At 39.8% G+C, this 15,327-nt stretch overlaps 1 protein-coding gene across 3 annotated transcripts in view; it reads right to left on the bottom strand.

Moving 5' to 3' along the window:
- GLS (glutaminase) overlaps positions 1 to 14,169 on the bottom strand; it is an 82,749-nt gene extending 68,580 nt beyond the window's left edge. The window contains exon 1 of one of the 3 annotated variants that reach the window (XM_047773087.1): positions 13,594 to 14,169. In XM_047773087.1, coding sequence (XP_047629043.1) covers positions 13,594 to 13,982 — 389 coding nt within the window. In that variant the 5' untranslated portion in view covers positions 13,983 to 14,169. The remainder of the gene's footprint in view (positions 1 to 13,593) is intronic. The other 2 variants (XM_047773089.1, XM_047773088.1) reach the window with 2 other exon arrangements.
- Between the last annotated feature and the right edge of the window lie 1,158 nt (positions 14,170 to 15,327).

Raw genomic sequence — 15,327 nt, 5'->3', positions numbered from 1 at the left:
TCTAAAAGCTACGTAAGTAACATAAAATATACACTTCTCAAGCTTATGTTACACAGAGCAAAAAAATTAATGTGACCGTATTTCCACAGCTAGCAAAAAAGGTAAATGTTTACTTGCTTTTGGACAAGAGATCTCTCGCCTATGGATAAAAATTAGTCTAAGTCATCCCTAAAAAATGTGCTCACAAAATAAATGGACAAAATTGATTTTTAAAAAAGTACTACCTATCTCAGCATTTAAAAGCTCAGACTCTGATCCAAGAATGAGTTCACTTCAACAACTGGTGAACAAATGTAGATTCTCCCCAAACTTTGAAACAAGCAAAAACTACTTCAAAGATCTTTCTTGATGTTGCCCCAATTTCTTTGCCCAAATTTAAAATGGCTTTGTGGCAACGCTTCATGATTAATTTATTTTGCTATTAAAACTCGAAAACTAAATATTATAGTTTTCAGACTATATACTAACTAGGAAATTCTTCAGAAATATTTAAGTTTTAACAATTAAAAAATAGACTATAATAGGCTTACAAATTGTTAATAAGCCCTCAGACTCCTTAGGGAAACACATAAAATGGTTATGACACTCAGCAACCAAAACAGGATATATGTAGAAGATTAGTAAATCCAAAGGAAAAAAAAAAAACTTGTTTCACACTTTTATTCCTTCCCTTTTATTCCCATTTCCTAATTTCTGCATTTAAGATCTTTTCACTATTATTTTCTTCTCTTTTACTCATTCCTTCTCTTTACCCTAACAAATACCTGACTAAAAAGCAGAAATGATTTCTTTAAAAAAATGAAAAAGAAAAACTCCATGTATTTAACTGACATTTATAGCATAGATAGCATGTATTAGTCATTGCTTACAGTCTGAAAGGGAAATAGAAAACATAGATAATGAGGAATTACAAGAAACAATGGGATCCAATCATGGGAAAACTACTTCACTACAGACTAATTTGTTTCAGAAGAGGTGGAATTTGAGCCACACTTGAAAGATGAGTAGAAGCTAGAAATTATGGCAAGGCAACAGAAGAGGATTTCCGGCAAAGGAAACAGAATGACCACAGCTGTGAAGGTAACCATTCACTGGGTACTTATAAAGAACAGTTAACAGAGCATAGGATATGTGAATTAAGGTGCCTGTTTCCACCCATAAGCTGTTAAAATATCTAATTTTCAGGGCTGAGAGAGATCTATATAAATCAACCAATAAATGAGTAAACTACCAAAAAAATTACGTACAGAGTTTAAATTCAGGGCCAATTTCTATAAACATGAAAAGAGGCACTGTCTTTGTTTAATCACTTTTCCCAATACCAGTGGACAAATGAAACTCCTTAGTAAATTACTCAGTTTATAATTTGGATCCATACTATCTATTCTATCAAAACTTATTATCAAAATTTTCTAAGTAAAAAAATCTCTACTATCAAATCAAAGAAAGACAATGACAGTATGTCTTTATTAAGAACTGCAAAATGAGAAGAGAAAAAAAAATGGAAACCAACTATACTACCTTATTTTGTTAAGTAAGGTTTAATAATACTAGACCTTTCCAAAATATAAAGACTTGGAGTTCCCATCATAGCGCAGTGGTTAACAAACCCGACTAGGAACCATGAGGTTGCGGGTTCGATCCTTGCCCTTGCTCAATGGGTTAACGATCTGGCGTTGCCGTGAGCTGTGGTGTAGGTTGCAGACGCGGCTTGAATCCAGCGTTGCTGTGGCTCTGACGTAGGCTGGCTGCTACAGCTCTGACTGGACCCCTAGCCTGGGAACCTCCATATGCCACGGGAGCAACCCAAGAAATGGCAAAAAGACAAAACAAACACAAAAATATATATATATAAAGACTGGGGTAATGTCTTTGGGGGGGGTCAACCCTATGTAACTCAAAGGCATAATATAGTATGGTCAATCTATTACATATGCAGAAACTCTTTTAACGAGGTTAAAAAAAAGATGCACATTAACAGAATATTTTGAATGATTTGGTGTTTCTACTGATGTCTTCACTTTAAAACAATGATATTTAAAATATATGTGGAGTTGTTTTTAAATCAGTTTATCATTTTGATTTTACAGTAATCTGATAGAAAGTATCCATCAACTCCAGTAAATTAGGAGAGCAAATCTATGAGACTGAAAATTGAATTTATGGTGTTTGACCATTTACTATTACACCACAGTGATAAATTCTGCTCATCCTCATAATAACTTTGCCTCAAGGCTAATATTGGAGAATTTAAAAACTCATCTTAAATCTTTTAAGATTTTACCTTTACAAAGGACATTCTGTTTTATCTTAAAACGCTCTGTGATAAAGCAAGGTAAGTACACTGTTCCCAATTTACAGATAAGGACAGAGTCTCAAAGTCAATAATATGTCCAGTGTCACACAACTCTTAAGTGACTGGACTACAATTAGTCCTGGAAAGCCAGTCTTTTGTACCTTGTCCCACATTTTTCCTGCTATATCACATCAACTGTGCTCAGCTGTCATACTGGATTTTAGAAGAATACCTGGAGTTCATTCAGAATAGCAAAAGATGAGACTCCTTATGTATTAAGGAATTTCTACTAAAGTGCTTATAGGGGAATTACTTATGTTAGATGACTAAATTTTCATTTTGTCTTGTTAAAACCACATCTTGTACAAAGCAAGAATGAGATTATATTAAATCAGTGCTGCTGTCTTGACTGGACTTTATTTAAATTTATTCAAGACCGAGTCAAAGTAAGAAGCACAAAAGCCAGCTTTACATGAGGAAGTGGCCAGGCTGTCCACATCAGCTGATGGCCATCTGTCCATATGTACAGCTTAGAAGTCTATCCCAGAGGGACAGTCTGCCCAACTCAGGATCAAGTCCCTAATGTCCAACTCTGTTAGTCCCTTGAATCATGTATATGTTAATAAATCATGAAGTTATAAAAATACAGACGTGATTTCTGTCACTGCTATCACTTTGATATCACACTAGGATGACTTCTTCAAAATAACTAAAATACGTAAATAGAAGTTAATGAAAGGCAGACTTCAGCTACACATTAGGAAAAACAAAACAGCTCTGAAAATGGAATAGGCTGCCCTCAAAGGGAGTGAATTCTCTCATCAAGAAGTATTCAAGCAGAGATAAATTAACAACTTGTAGGGAGTATTACAGGAGAAAAAAATATCAGCTGGGGAACAGGTTTTTAAGGTCTCTTCTAATACTGAACCTAAAAAAGGAATCAATTCAATAAAGTATATCATTAATCTCCTAATATAGGAAGAAAAACAAAAGTCCTGTTGTACACTGTACGAACTTGGTTAGGTCATTTAATATCTGTAACAAGTTTATAAAATATGTAAAGTGAGGTGGAATTACATGTTTTAAAGTCACCTCCAACTCTAAATTCTCATTTTTTGAGCTCCTAAAAATAGATATCCTCCAAATTCCTATAAATCATAAAGTTTACTCACTTAGGACCTATACTTACACATTTTACATATAAAGCTTAATTACCTGGTCTTTTTTTTAATAAGGGGGAGTACTTAACACAACTGAACTGTATACTTAACAATGGTCAGATTAGTAAATTTTATATTGTATATTTCACCCCATTTTTTTTAAAAGCTAAGGGATGGATCCAAAAAGATACTGAGGCGATTTACACCAAAGAGTGTTCTGCCTATGTTTTCCTCTAGGAATTTTATAGTATCTAGTCTTACATTTAGGTCTTTAATCCATTTTGAGTTTATTTTCATGTATGGTGTTAGAGAGTGTTCTTATTTCATTCATTTACACACACCATTTATTGAAGAGACTGCCTTTACTCCACTGTATATTCTTGCCTCCTTTGTTGTAGATTAACTGACCATAGGTGCCTGGGTTTATTTCTGGGCTTTCTACTGTTCCATTGGTCTGTATCACTGGTGTGTGTGTGTGTGCATGCATATAGGCATGTGCACATGTGCACCAGGACCATACTGTTTTGACGACTGTAGCTTTGTAATATAGTCTGAAACCAGGGCACTTAATTCTTCCAGCTCCCATTTTTCTTTCTCAGGACTGCTTTGGCTATTTGGGGTCTTCCGTGTTTCTACGCAAATTAAAAAAAATTTTTTTTTGTAGCACTGTGAAAAAAGGCCATTGTTTATTTGATATGGACTGCTCTGAATCTGTACATTGCCTTGGGTAGAATATTCATTTTGACAATATTGATTCTTCCAATCTAAGAAGATGGTACAAAGAAAAACATGAAGAAAACAAAATGACAACCTACAGAATGGGAGAAAATATTTGCAAATGATGTGACCAACAAGAGATTAATTTCCAAAACATACAAAAAACTCATACAGCTCAATATCAAAAAAAAAGGAAAAAGAAACCCAATCAAAAAATGCACAGATCTAAATAGACATCTCTCCAAAGAAGACATACAGACGGCCAAAAGTCACATGAAAAGATGCTCAACATTGCTAATTATTGGAGAAAAGCAAATCAAAACTACAATGAGGTATCACCTCACACCAGTCAGAATGGTCATCAAGTCTACAAATAATAAATGCTGGAGATAGTATGGGAAAAAAGAAAGCTTCCCCTATATTGCTGGTGGGAATATAAGCTGCTACAGCCACTATGGAGGAGTTCTTGAAAAAACTAAAAATAGAACTACCATATGATCCTGCAATCCCATTCCTGGGCATATATCACAGAAAGCATTAATTTGAAAAGATACATGCACTCTAATGTTCACTGCAGAACTATTTACAATAGCCCAGACATGAAGCAACCTAAATGTCCATGGACAGATGAATGGGTGAAGAAGATAATATATACAATGGAATATTACTCAGCCATAAAAAGAACAAAATAATGTCATTTGTAGCAACATGGATGGACCTAGAGGTCATACTAAGTGAAGTCAGACAGGGAAAGACAAATAACACGTTATCTCATATGTGAAATCTAAAAAGAAAAAAGATAACACATGAAGTTCGATACAAAACAGAAAAGGACTCACAGATATAGGAAACAAATTTATGGTTACAAAAGGGGAAAGCAGGGGGGAATAAATTAGGAGTTTGGAATTAACATATATACACTATATATAAAATAGATAACTAACAAGGACCTGCTGTATAGCACAGGGAATTGTTCTCGATATTTTGTAATAACCTGTAAGGGAAAAGAATCTGAAAAATACCTGTGTGTGTGTGTGTATATATATATATATATATATATACACATATAAAACTAAATCATTTTGCTACACACCTAAAATTAACACGACCTTGTAAAGGAACTATACTGCAAGAAAAAAAATTTAAATAAAAATAAAAGAGATTGGGAGTTCCCGTCATGGAGCAGTGGAAACGAATCTGACTACAAACCATGAGGTTGCAGGTTCAATTCCTGGATTCACTCACTGGGTTAAAAATTTGGCATTTGTGTGACCTGGTGTAGGTCGCAGATGAGGCTCGGATCTGGAGTTGCTATGGCCATGGCATAGGCCAGCAGCTGTAGCTCCGTTTCGACCCCTAGCCTGGTAACCTCCATATGCTGTGTGGCCCTAAAAAGCAAATAAATAAATAAATAAAAGGACAGAGAGAGAGAGAGAGAGAGAGAGAGAGAGAGAGAGAGAGAGAGAGAGAGAGAAATTGTGTATACCCTCCCCAAATGAAGGGGAACTGACTGAATTTAGAAGGTGAGAGGGAAAATAGCTAAAGGGAAGACATGAGGGCCAAGAACAAAATACAGCAACTAATATAAGATACACAAATCCACAGAAGAACAAACCATTCAAAGCAGAACGAATCAGAGGAGAGAACACCTTACACAAATAAACAGTTTAGTGGAGGGGTCACTGACAACAAACTATAGCACTGGCCACCTGTTTTTTGGGTTTCTTTGTTTTTGTTTTTTAAGTTTTACTGCAAGACAGCCATGCCTACTCATTTACCTACTAACTATGGCTTTTTTGCTAGAACAGCTAATTTGAATAATTTTAACAGAAACTACAGAACCTGGGAAGCCAAAAATATCTGGCCCTTCATTGAAAAAGTCTGCCAACACTTAGCCTTAGAGCATCATCACTGTATTTTAGCACAGTATAGTAATGCACCCTTACAATAAACATAAGTTGAACAAGAAATGTTAAATCCTATTCATTATGTTTTAATATGGCAGAAAAATAGGCAATTTTTTTTTTTTTTTTTTTGCTTTTTAGGGCCGTACCCATGGCATATGACAGCTGCCAGGCTAGGGATCCAATCAGAGCTACAGCTGCCATTCTACGCCATGGCCACAGCAACACAGGATCCAAGCCGCACATCTGTGACCTATACCACAGCTCACTGCAATGCCAGATCCTTAACCCACTGAGCGAGGCCAGGAATCAAACCTGCAACCTCATGGTTCCTAATCAGATTTATTTCCACTGTGCCATGATGGGAACTCCTAGGCAACATTTTCTCTGGAGACTTTTCCCTCCATTACTTTTTCTAAAAATTGTTAAAAAGCTTAAGACCACTTTAGATCAAGCTACATAGAAAATTCTGTATTATTACTTTCGACTTAACATTATATTCTTATATTCCTAAAAAGCATGTGCATTCATTTTAAATGACTGAATAAGAAACTCTCATGTGGATGTACCACATTTACTTAGCCATTCCACTTACGCTGAACTCAAGTTTTTCTGCACTTTTCTGTAATAATCATAATACTATGCCAAAATATTAGTGAATAACTCTTTTTACACCTCAGTTTGTTTTGTTAGCCTAGACTCCCAAAAAAGATACGAATATAGTTAAAGCTTTTCATAGAGTTTAAAAATTGTCTTAGGAGTTCCTGTCCTGGTGCAGCAGAAACAAATCTGACTAGGAACCATGAGGTTGTGGGTTCCATCCCGGTCTGGCTCAGTGGGTTAAGGATCCAGCGTTGCTGTGGGCTGTGGTGTAGGTGGCAGACGCAGCTTGGATTTGGTGTTGCTGTGGTGTAGGCAGGTAGCAACAGCTCCAAATGGACCCCTAGCCTGGGAACCTCCATATACCAAAGGTGTGGCCCTAAAAATCACAAAAGACAAAAAAAAAAATTGTTCTGTACTTTTAATAACTCCTACAAAGAAAATAAGTGCCTACATCATTCAAAATATCCGTATCAAGATGACAATTTAAAAATCTTTGAGGTCTGGAGTTCCCGTCGTGGTGCAGTGGTTAACGAATCCGACTAGGAATCATGAGGTTGCGGGTTCGATCCCTGCCCTTGCTCAGTTGGGTTAATGATCCAGCGTTGCCGTGAGCTGTGGTGTAGGTTGCAGACTCGGTTCAGATCCTGAGTTGCTGTGGCTCTGGTGTAGGCCAGTGGCTACAGCTCCGATTGGACCCCTAGCCTGGGAACTCTGTATGCCGCGAGAGAGGCCCAAGAAAATCTTTGAGGCCTATACCAGATATTAGTAGGCAAAAAAATATGTCTTTCCTTCTTTTTTTTTTTTTTTTTTAGAGCTGCACTCATGACGTATGGAGGCTCCCAGTTCACAGGCTAGGGATCAAATCAGAGTTGTAGCTGCTGGCCTATGCCACAGTTACAGCCACACCAGATCCAAGCCACAGGTGTGACCTACACCACAGTTCATGGCAATGCCAGATCTTTAACCCACTGAGCGAGGCCAGGGATTGAACCTGCATCCTCATGGATACTACTCAGATTCATTTCCACTGAGCCACAACAGAAACTCCAAAAAATATATATTTCTCAGTCCTGAAAGCTATCAATCTTTTGTTCATTATGCAACAGCGATAGTTCATTGTTTTAAAATAGTGCTTTTGCTATAAATATTTCTTCAAAGATATCCAACCAGAGAATACTTCCCCAAAGAAGCCATGACGCATTAACATTTTGCTTCTATTACAACGCTGTAGGTGGTCGAAAAAAATCACCAAGTGCAGTTCTCAGTCATATACACCCATGTTTCATAACCAATTTCACACCTGAGTAGATTCCAGGATAAAATCAGGGTAACTGCCTCTACATGAAAGTTATTTACCTTACTTAGAGATATTTATAGTTAATGACTGTTTTTATACATATAACTGTTTTATAAAGATTTTATAAATCTTTCTGTTCATTGAGCTTTAAGCATTCCTCTTAGTATCAAATGACTTAGGTGAAATGGCACAGAAAAGCAACTCTTTGATTTGTACAGGATTCAAAGACTGAGTCCTTAAAGAAGGTAAATCCTGTAAGTAGACTTTCAGTTTCTACAGTCATAATTTTTCTTCACTTAAATATCACAAGTAAGAAGTACTACACATTTTTCTTACTAATTTTTTTTTAAAGCTGAAGAAACCCAAAAATATCTTCAACGAACATCTCTTCAAGGTGACTTTTTATCTTTTTCAGAGTAAAATAGTGCCCCCATCTTTACTTTTACCTACACACAAACCTTCACAAAGAAAGACCGAGCTCTATTTGGTAGTCATTTCCCGGGTTAGCTGACTTTTAGGCAGACTTCTTTGCAAAAATGTAAAGCCTGGAAACAACTAAAACTCAGAGACTAATAAACTTCAGGATCTAATTCATGTTCCTTCAGTGAAGTTCATCTAAGTATTAATTAAGAGCACCTAGTTTATTAATTATAGATTATATACAGATATTAATCAATGGATAAGCATATGCATGTGGCTTAAAGGAAACATTAGGCAAAAAAAAAAAAAAAAGATTATGTATGTTATGACTGGCCATTTAAACAAAACTAAAATTCACTGATAACTGTAATCTCAAAAAAAAATTTTACTATTGAGGAAGTCACAAATAAAATGACCAGAGGTTCACTGAGAAGCCCTACCTCCCAAATCAAATATATTTTCAATTTTGATTTTAATGTAAGTGAATTGTAAATATGTTCACTTTTAAAAATTAAAAGCAAATGCATTACTAAAGGATCATAACAGAATTGGTCACCTATTTCAACAGAAGTTCTCTTTCAATTCCAAAATACATTATCTTTATTTGCCAAACACTGTTTAAATTTCATTATCAGTTCTGTTCTATAGACCTAATTCAATGTTTGTCAAATGTGTAAGTACTGACTCTTACTTTGAAATTCAATTCCCACAGCCTATGAAGTAATGATTTTTTCACTTGATTTCCATTTTTTTTCTTCTTTTTTTTTGGGGGGGGTGCACCTGCAGCATATGGAAGTTCCCCAGCTAGGGGTCAAATCAGAGCTCCTATGCCCCAGCCCCAGCCCCAGCCACCACCAGATCTGAGATGCATCTTCGATCTACAGCATAGCTCATGGCAATGCTGGATCCTTAACCCACTGAATGAGGCCAGGGATCAAACCCATAACCTTGTGGATACTAGTCACATTCATTACCACTGGGCCACAATGGGAACTCCTGATTTCCGTTTATTAAAAATAAATATGAACTACCAAAACAAAGTCATACTATCTGAAGCTAACAGAAGTCTTTGCATTTTCACTTTTAATATATTTTTCATTATGATTAATGAAAAATATACTTTAAAAATGCCATGACTTTCTGTAGATAAGCAAACATACAATTACTGCATCATGAGAATGCCATTTTAAACAGATATTACCAAAGTAATATAGTTAAAATTTATACCTCCACCAGCAATGTAAGAGTTCTTATTTCCTATAACTTTTGCATCACTTCATTTAACATTTGCCAATCTGTTTGGGGAAACATGATCTTGTTTTAATGGAATACTTTAAATACTGTACCCTGTATGAATTACCTGTTTTCTAAAGAGCATGCATGTGCTGATACTTTTCCAGCATCATCCTCCGCCTTTTCCTTCCTAATTAAACAATAAAATACCCCTCATTCCCACCTGCCAACCCTTCCCAGGGGTCCTTCACTAAGATAAAACATACACTTCTGGGTTTACAGAAATGAAGTATGGCAATCTTGAGAGAAAAGAGTGTGATAAAAAAAAAAAATTCATGTTGGATAAGTATTGACATAAAATAAAGGTTAATCAAGAATTCTGAATGCTACACGGCATGGTTTGATATACTGGTTTTCTGGAAGGAATGGTATTTTGAAATTAAAACTCTATATAGAATCCTGAAACAGCATACAAAATAGATTGAAATGAGACAGAAGGATGGATGCAGGAGGAGTTATATATTTTAATTCTGAAGACATCAGCTATATGGAGATAAATGCGACAACAAAGCCTGGATGAAAGATGAAATATTATCTACACAAAGATGAAAGTCACAGCTGAGAGAAGGATATGCTATTGAGATGGCAAATGTGAAAGAAGCAAAGGCCTCTCAATCTAAGGGTTTACCCCATGAGCAAACCCAAAAAGAACCTCAGAATAAGAAAGAACAATTTTAAAGGGGAGTTCCCATTGTGGCTCAGTGGTAACGAACCCGACTAGTATCCATGAGGATGGATGCAGGTTCAATCCCCGGCCCCGCTAGTTGGTTAAGGATCCAGCATTGCTGTGAGCTGTGGTGTAGGTCACAGGTGCATCTCGGATCTGGTGTTGCTGTGGGTGGGGTGTAGGCCAGAAGGCGCAGTTCTGACTGACTCCTAGCCAGGGAACTTCCATTCAGCATGGGTGTAGCCCTAAAAAGACCAAAAAAAAAAAAAAAAAAAAAAGATGAAGAGAGCCACACAAAGTGGTTTCCAATGGAATGACAGTCACAAAATTGAAGGAGAGCACTGCAGGGAAAACAGCAAAGATTGTTACACTTTTCTGTAAGATATTTAGGATAGCAGTAAAATCATAACTTAAACCAGGACTGAAGGTGGTTGAAGGAGATGGCATAGTCTACAATGAAACTGGTTCAAAGAGTTTGACTATGGGGAAAAAAAAAGAGGATAATTCGCTTATATCCTGCCTCCTCCAGAATATAGTAAAATTAATAAAACATAAAGTTAGACTAAGGAAAGTTGGAAAAGTAAGTATCCCAGCCATGAAACTAATAAAATTGCTATGGCTAATATTAAATTCACTCTGAGCTTACTGGTAAGCCGGGTAAAAGGTCAAAAGCATGAATAACTTAATTTCACTTCAGTACAACAATCTCTCCAGAGAAATTTTTTCTGGAAACCAAAAAAACAAAAAGAAGTTTTTCATTTGAGCCTAAAATTCAAAGGAAGCCAATGTCCTTGTAAGGTTTTGCAATATATACAAAAATGTTTTAAATTAAGAGTTATGTAGTATTTAACACATGCCAAATATTATCCTAAGCCTTTTACAAAATGTTAACTCATTTAATTTTCACACAGCTTTTTCTTTTAATAATCCTCTACAGAACCCAGTAAAGTCCTGAGTGAGTGCTGGCATTCTAGGTGCCTTGCTGATTGAGGGATGACCTATGCTTTGGAAGCTGAACATTAGAAAGGATAACAAGATCAGTTGGAACCTTACCTACCAGAATAAGAGAAATATTTATCACATAAGGACAAAATGGATACAGTCAAAGGAGGAAAGCTACATCTGGAAACCAGATCATTCAGGAAATAGAATTTTTAACCAGATTAAACTTTTTTTTTCATAATTTTGAGGCAGGTGCTCCTCACTTACATGTAAACTAGCAACAGCTGGGATTCACTCTTAAAATCCTTGATTGAAAGCTCTCAGGTTTATCACATACTTACATGGCTCCTAAGCCCGTCTAGCTATTACTCCAAATTTTGGTGGCAAAAACAGACTCCTTTGAATAAGGTAAACACATTAGCCATTCAAACTCCCAGAGCAACTGAGCAAATATTCTTGAAAGATTCCGCCCCTACACTGTTTTTCTTTAGGGGCTGGGAGGGACAGGACAGGTCATTTTTTTATGTAGAGTTGACAATAAGTATTAGATAAAACAGCATTTCAAAGTTATTGCTAAGAAATGATTTCTTATTTAGATGGCAATGGAGCTAGAAGCTTCTGGGAAACAAGCAAATTGTGAAATGCTCAATTTTCTATCTGACAAAAGGAGGGAAAAAGAGGGACACTAGAGCCATTGAAGAGACAAAAGGTATTTTCAATAGAAAGCAGTTCCCATTATATATCCTTTAAGGACAACTTTTAAATGCTATTAATTGCATTTTTCAATTCTGTAATTCTGGGCACGTTTACTTAAATTAGTTACATGCCAGGTAATTCAAATGATGTTAAGTGAGTACCAAATGAGATTAAGCATACACATCCTAGTCACTAAAAAAACTAAAAATCCTAGTCACTAAAAATTTAAGAGGTAGAAATTAGACCAAAGTCTAGCTTTTTAGAACTTTAACGGATCTGAGTCATCCAACCAAATTAAACGACCTGCCCAGAGCCATAATGGTACTTTGTGGCACAAAATCTTTATCACAGGATACCACAAATTTTGCCCATCACTAAGTGCTTTTTTTTAAAAAAATAACGTTTTTCAGTCTGGGAAAACAACTTTTGCTTGGAATGTTTTAGGAAGGTGTCAATTTCAATTACAGGAAACATTAAGCTAGGTCTGAGATTGAAAGTATAAGAATCACACTTTCAGTTTGACTTAAAATATTCTGGTGCAGAAGATAATAATGTAAGTAGAGGAAGGCAAAACAGGTCATACAACGTCAGTACAAGGTGAGAAAACCAGTAAGGTATAAAGAAAACAGGTAAATTTTACCTACAGTGAGAAAACAGTTTGTGTTCGCTTCTATTAACTCAAGACGAAATATCCAGGAAATTGCCTCACAGACTGCGTAGGAAAAGTCAATTTTAAGACTAAATTGCTGTTCGGAATAGATGGCTTAACACCCTCTCACAATATAAATCACAAAAGCTACTTAACTCCGTTTTTCCATAGTGTTTTACCCCTCACATTTCATCTTGGTTATTTTGACTTTTATCTTTTTTTTTTAACTTTTATTTTCAAAAATTCACCCGTCTCATGAAAGATGTCAGACAGGCCAAAGCTGATCCCCAGTGAAACAGGTGGTCTGTACTGCACGGCATGCCCCATCTTCTCAGCCACATGACCCTTTTCCTCTTAACCTTGTTTCGGAAATATTATTTCCGGTGCCGCAGATGGCCCTACATACGTCTGAAAAAGCCACTCCAGAAATATTGAGAATACTTTGCCACATTAGGCTTCCAAAGACAGGGTGGTAGAGATCGAAGGAGGGCAGGCAGAGAGGAAACTCGAGCCCGGAAAAGCAACGAGTCAGGAAGGCAGAAGCTCTGCTCAACGCCCGCCGCTTAAATGTCACTCGGTCTGTTCGTGTGCTATCACCCACGAAGGGCTAGGCGGGCGGCCAGGCGCTGCCGCCGGGAGCCGGGCGCGGAGCACGCGGCGCGGGCCAAGCAGCCACAGCTTCCAGCGCTGGGGGGTGTGGGGGGTGGACCAGACTGACCCCTCGGCGGCTCCACCCCGCGGCGGGGAAGGGAAGTAAAGGCTGAGCGGTGAGGCACCGGCGGGGAAGGCGCGGGCGGGGCTGGGCCTAATCACATGGCGCAGACGGCGCAGGCCGCCCGGCATCTCTTTCTTTCTCGAACCTCCGTTCCCATCCCGCCCCACCGCAGGCCCCTCCCGGGCCTGGGCCCCACGCAGGATGAGGCCTCCAGCGCCTCGCAGAGACACTCACTTTTCGCCGGAAGCCACCAGCTCCTTGCCCTCGCTGTTGCCGAACCCGTCCGTTTCCCCCGGGCTGTCCTTGGGGCTGGGCGCCGGCGGGGCCGCGGGCGGCGACGCCCCGGGCTGCTGCTGCTGCTGCTGCGTGCCCCCTTTGCCCAGCTCCTGCAGGATCTCCGAGGGGGAGCTGGACAGGCCCCTCGCGAGGGGCCCCGCTGGCCGGCCGCCCCCGCCCCACCACGGGTGGAGCCGCGCGGCGGCCGCGGGGCCCGTTCGTCCCCCGCCCCAGGAGCGCCGGCACAGGGTGGCGAGGGGCTGCGCCCGCCTCAGAACCGCGCAGGTAGCGGCAGGCGGCCGCAGGAGCAGGTTCCGCAGCATCGCCGAGCCTCGCAGCCGCATCATGCCGCCGGGTCCGTCAGCGCTCGCTCAACAAGGGAGGATGCTCCGGGCGTGGGCAAGCCGCTCTCTGAGAATGCGGTCTCCGACCGGACGACGAGAGGGCAAAAGAGGACAGGGGCAGTGACGTGGGTGTGGTTCCGGCTCCGGCAACCCCCGACGCTGCTGCTGCTCCTGAGACTACCCGCAGCCACTTCTGCTCCCAAACGAGGAGGGACCCGCACTGAGACTGAGGCGCAGGGGCGGGCCGGGGACATTCCGCGCTCACCCTCCCGGGGGCGGGAGGACGCTGGCGGCCTGCCCCAGTCGCCGGTCCCGATTGGCTCAGATCCTCGACCTCGCTTCTGATTGGTGGATGGAGCAGTCACATTTCTCTCCCCGCCCGTTGCGCGGAGTCAGGCGGGGACTGGCGGGGGGCGGGGAGAGGGATCAAACTGACGTGCTAAGCAGGGTAGCCAGGCCGGGCTCTAGAGTAGCCCCTTCCCCCTCGCCTCGTCAGCCCTGAGGCTACCCTCGTGGGGAAAGTGGGGGCTCAACGGTCTCCTCTTTTACGAAGCAGATGGACTCCTGGACTCTAGGGCCTCGAACTGTTTGGGAGACTGATGGGCAGGAGCCTTATGCAGCCGGAGGGCCGGCGGTCAGTCAGTGGGCTTGGCCCGCGCTGGCGTCTGGCCCAGCTGTCGAAGCTCGGCTGGTCCAAGCTTGCTGCTGGCCCGGAGCTAACTGGTAAGGGCGTGTGGCGACGCCTCTGAGGGCATCGATCCCCAGAAGGCAGACCCAGACGAGCTTTGCTCTCTGCCCAAATGTTCCTATGGTTGGCGACTGCCCAGATGTGAAATGTTTTGGAAAAAATGAGCAAAATCCTTTCAGCTATGCGACTTAGCCATTTGGAGGGCTGGAGTTCAGGGGAGGACCAAGAGAAAGGGGGAAATTCCTGAACACCACTGCTTCCCTTTTTAAAAATTACTGTTTAAAATGTACACCTACATCTCAAAAAGATTTTTTAATAGCAGCGATTCCCTTAACACTCGTTTGCTTGAAAGCAAACTTGTAGACACTTTTCTGTTCTAAAGCTGCTTGATTGTTATAAGATAGAAGCATCCAGATACTAGGTCTTTAAATCATTTCAGCTGTTTTGATCCATTTATCTTTGAGGACCGGTAGGAAAAGAACCAAGGAGCTGATAAACTCTGAATTTTTCTTTGAACTTACATCTACAGTCCACTCCACGCCAAAAGAAAAGCTTTTAGAGAGTTTACCAAAACAATTAGGTTTATATGCATAGATTCTTAAAGGTTAATAGGATGATTTTTATGAAAAGGGAAGGGTGTATGACAGGTGCATCATTAAC

The sequence above is a fragment of the Phacochoerus africanus genome, chromosome 3, assembly GCF_016906955.1.
Source record: "Phacochoerus africanus isolate WHEZ1 chromosome 3, ROS_Pafr_v1, whole genome shotgun sequence".
In the NCBI taxonomy this organism is placed as follows: Eukaryota; Metazoa; Chordata; class Mammalia; order Artiodactyla; family Suidae; genus Phacochoerus; species Phacochoerus africanus.
This window is presented reverse-complemented; position numbering and strand designations above follow the sequence as displayed.